Source organism: Rhincodon typus, chromosome 1, assembly GCF_021869965.1.
Source record: "Rhincodon typus isolate 14 chromosome 1, sRhiTyp1.1, whole genome shotgun sequence".
NCBI lineage: Eukaryota > Metazoa > Chordata > Chondrichthyes > Orectolobiformes > Rhincodontidae > Rhincodon > Rhincodon typus.
This window is the reverse complement of record NC_063332.1, coordinates 70,229,162-70,233,877: the sequence shown is the minus strand read 5'-3', so window position 1 is coordinate 70,233,877 and position 4,716 is coordinate 70,229,162. Positions and strand designations below refer to the sequence as shown.

Sequence of the window (4,716 nt, the reverse complement as noted above, 5' to 3'; positions counted from 1 at the left end):
GTTAGACAGATACAGGAATAGACTAGCAAACCTGGGAGTGATCTCCTCAGGGAAGTGATTTGATAGAGGTGCTGTACTTAAAATGGTAAAGCTTCTAGAGTCACTGGGTGAAAATCCTGGAACTTCTTAGCAGCACTCTACGTGTTCCTACACCCAATGTTTGCAGCGATTCAAGAAGTCAGTTCACCTCCATCTTTACCAGGACTTTTTAGGAATGGTCCATAAATTCTGACCTAGCCAGCAATGCCCAAACCCGATGCATAAAAATAAAAACTTATTTACAGAGTGGTTAGGATCTGGAATGCTTTACCTGAGAGTATGGTGGAGGTAGATTCAAATGTGGCTTATAAAATGGAATTTAATATTTTTCTTTAGGAAAGGATATGCAGAATTAGAGAGGAAAAGTCGGAGTGTGGGACTAGCTGACTATTTCTATCAGAGAACCAGCACTGACCTGATGGGCTGAATGGCATCGTTCTTTGTTCTCTGATCCCATTCATAAAATGAGCATAGCTACTGTCCAAAGTGAGAGCATTAATTATGATCTGAAATTGTTGAAATCAGTGCTAAATTTGGAATGCTGTAAAGTATCTTAGTGAAAAATGAGGATTGCTCCAGCTTGCATTGAGCTTCATTAGAACAGTGTGGTTTAAAGTGGAAATGGGCCAGAGAACAATCTGATTTCTCTATTTTTAGGCTAATTGTAGAATGGATAAAATAGGAAATTGGATCAATATTTAAATCAGGAATCAGTTTAAAACTATGATGGAAATGAAGCATTGAGTTTGGATTTAGATTACTCGAGCAAAAATTGTGGAACAAGTGGCCTTTCATATTACTAATCTGTGGTTTATTGGTTTTGCAGGTTCCAAGTGCAATTAGCAGCTATAATCTTTATATTATTTTCAGCAATTTCTGCTGTCTGAAAAAAATGTCAACATTTGACTGAGATATAAATGCTTATTGGCATTTGATGTGACTGTGAATATATTTAAAAAGGCAATATATTCTTCCATGCTTTTCACCACAATATAGTCTTAGGAGTTATCACTACTATGGGGGCCTTTTTTTTAGATGTAGGTGTCACTGCCAAAGCTCGCATTTATTGCTCATCCTTTGTTACCTTTGAGAATATGGTGGTGGGCCTTATTCTTGTACTGCTATTGATCACGTGGTGAAGGTACTTCCTTAGTGCAGTTAGGGAATTCTGTGCATTTGACCCTGTGAACATATTGCTACATGTTCCAGTATATTACTGCAATTATAACCGCTGTATATTGTATGGTATTATGATCATAAGGCCATAAGACATAGGAGCAGAAATAGGCCATTCAGCCCATTGAATCTATTCTGCATTCAATGAGATCGTGGCTGATTTGATCATCTTAAACTCCACTTTCCTCCTTGTAATAAAAAAAGGTATCAGAGCTTTGTTTTGAATGGAGACTATGTATTGCATTTCTAGTATTAGTATGTTGCAATTATATCTACTCTCCCGTACTGTATATTGTAATGATAGCTGTGAATGTTAACGCTGCAGTCTCATTTAGCTGTAGCATTGTGTTTCCCACAGGGGTCAGCCTTCTCGCAGAATAGAAAATGTTTTCACTCGACTTGAAAAGCATCTTATTCCGATTAATTTGGTCATTCAACACGTATTTTGACTCCTCTGAAAAATCCCAAGCATTTCCAGATTGTGGGCTTTTACCAAACAGCTAAACTCTCCGGAGGTGGTCTGCTAGCTTCCTACGGGAAGGTTAATCATTCCGACAGAAATAAACATCTGTACAATATCCTTTCCTAACAGATTATTCGCGACTGAGAAAAGTTGTAAAATGAAGTTTTATGTCGTTTTGCTGTTTGTCTTTTTCTGCGAATTACTTTTACAAATCGGTAAGTGACACCGTTACAGTTTCAGAGGCGATTAGTTGTCGACGTGTTTCGCTTTGACTTTAGATTCCCTCGGACTGTTTTATTTTTTCTGGATTTCTAATTGAAATCTTGAACTGTTTCTTAATGAAATCAAAATGCAGGTCAATGAGCATTCTCCAAATGAGTATGAATGTTATTTTTCGTGTATGTGTAGTCCCAGATGATAGTTCGGGCGCCCATTGAAACTGGGATCTCCCAGTTATATCCCAGCTACATACCATTCGTCTCTGAGATCCGGGGGTCGAGGAGGGATTGTCCTATTATATGGCAAAGAAATAGATATCTCAAAACCAATTGCCAGGGAATTCCGTTGGAGAATTCAGGTGATATAAACGAGGAGAGCAAAACGTGTTTGAATATAAGCTCACGGTGCAACTTCGGCATTTCTGCATCGCAGCATAGTAACGCTACGGTATCAATAAAGAATCAAGTTGTGACTGAACCTCCTAGAGAAGCCCTTGTAAGGATAGACTTTTAGACTTCAGCCTGCATTTTGTATAAGTACGATGGTTTCCAATTGGTGTTAAATCGGATTGAATTAGACCTCCTTGAGTGCACTTGGAATTATTTCAAATATATATTAAGGAAATTGAAACGAGTAGCACTGTAAACTTTGTGAAGGACAGCACAGAACTTCAAAAAGACATTGAAATGTTGATGGCTGGGCAGGAAGGTGTCAGGTGAAGTTCAATGCAGAGCAATGTGAGGCAGAAACATAGAAATGTAGAAAATAGAAGCAGGAGTAGGCCATATAAGTCCTGTGAATCTGCTCTAGTTTTCAATATGATTATGGTTGATCATATAAGCTTGTACTCTGTTCCCACTTTCTGCCTATACCTCCTGCTCTTGCACTTTCTCCTCCAATTAAGACCAACAAACTGTATTACTGCTTTCTCCACTTCTCCTACCATCTTTAAAAACTTATACACATTCAGGTCACTCCACCCTGCATTCCCTTTAGAATAGTACCCTTTATGCTGTGCCTTCATGTTCTTTCAACAAAATTAATCATCCTCGTACTTCTCCACATTGAACTTCATCAGCCACCTTTCCACACCTCCACCAAGCTGTCCATGATCTTTTGAAGTTCTGCACTGTTCTCTTCCCAGTTTACACAACTGGAGTAAAAGTAGGCCATTTGGCCCTTCAGCTCTGCTCTACCTACTCCAAGTTCCACTCAGCTCGAATAACCAACCCCTCCCCCGCCCCACTTGCTTATCAAGAATCTATCTATCTTTGCTTTAAATGAGCCTGCCTGCAGTGCTCTCTGGGGAAAGAAATTCCAAAGACTCATGACACTCTGAGAGAAAATTTTCTCATCCCTGTCTTAAATGGGGGGGCTCTTAATTTTAAATTGTGTCCACTAATCTTACTCTCTATCCTAAAAGAGGAAACATCCTTTCAGCATTCACCCTCTCAAGTCCCATCAATATGTTACGTTTCAATACTATCAGCACTTATTCTTTTAAACACCCAGTCTGTCAGCCTTTCCCCATTAGATAAGCCCCAATTCCAGGTATCAGTTGAGTGAAACTTCTCTGAACTTCTTAAATAAGGAGATTTTCTTAAATAAGGAGATCAAGACTATACATAAACTTGAAATGTGGTCTCACTAACATACCACTGTGGCAAAATATTCCAAATTTTACATTTTGTTCCCTTCAAGAAACAACAAAATTCCATTTGCCTTCCCAATCACTTGCTGTATCTGCATACTAAGTTTTTGTGATTCATGTATTAGGATACCTAAAGCCCTCTGAACCGCAGTGTTTTGCAGTTATGCTATTTAAATATTACTGAAGCATTCAAAAGTCTTCATTCATTTCTGAAACTGTATATTGCTTGTGTAACAATTTCAGTAAGATTTTATTGTTCTGTCTTCTTCATGAAAATGTTTATTATTTTCTTATTAGGGGATTGTCAAAAGAAAGAGAAAAGGATTGCCCAACGGAATGAAAAAAGTAAACAAAAAGCAGTTGGACAGAATAAAATCAGAGCAATACATAAGAAAATTAAACTAAAACATCCAAAACTGAGAAAGGAGAGAGTGTTCCTAGACAAAGACCTAAAGCCAACCTTCATCATGATACAGGTTTTGGATAAAGGTCATTTCCAGAAACCAGCAGAGACATTAATCCTAGCCTCAGGACAATCTATTGAGCTGCGTTGTAAAGGGAATAATATCGGCTGGAATTACCCACCTTACCTCAACAACTCAAACCACTCCAGGTTCAGGTAAAGGGCAAAATACAGAGCATGATGAAATCTGAAACATGATTAGGAAATGTTGGAAATACCTAGAGGTCAAGCAGTTGCTATGGCAAAAGAAATACAGTTAATTTTCGATTTTGTCACCTTACATCAGAGTGAAGAATTGCAGAGCTGAAATATTGAATTGAAATTGACCAAGCCTATGGACGTAGACTGGGAGGTAGGTGGGGAGCTTAATGACTTTGCGTCATCTCAGTATATTACTAGCAGTGGGAACATCGGTGGCCTCGGTTACTATGCTCTTGACACCAATTGTGTGAAATGATTGCCTAATTAAGGGCCACTTCCTGTCGCCACTGACATTTTCTTGGCATTAGGGACACTTGTATGTGTTACCAATAAAGGATGCACCTTACTCTCTACCTGCCTACAGCCTCAACATTGGCTACCTGTGATTAAACTTGCTGTTTTGAAAGCTAGGCCATCATCCTCAACTGTAGGGATAGTAAGAACTGCCGATGCTGGAGTCATAGGTAACACAGCAGGCCAGGCAGCATCAGAGGAGCAGGAAAG

The 4,716-nt window shown here is 38.9% G+C and overlaps 1 protein-coding gene across 1 annotated transcript in view; it reads left to right on the top strand.

The window, feature by feature from the left end:
• The first annotated feature begins 1,588 nt into the window (after positions 1 to 1,588).
• LOC109937194 (platelet-derived growth factor receptor-like protein) overlaps positions 1,589 to 4,716 on the top strand; it is a 25,139-nt gene continuing 22,011 nt past the window's right edge. The window contains exons 1-2 of the mRNA XM_048598260.1: positions 1,589 to 1,893; positions 3,846 to 4,167. Coding sequence (XP_048454217.1) covers positions 1,836 to 1,893; positions 3,846 to 4,167 — 380 coding nt within the window. The 5' untranslated portion in view covers positions 1,589 to 1,835. The remainder of the gene's footprint in view (positions 1,894 to 3,845; positions 4,168 to 4,716) is intronic.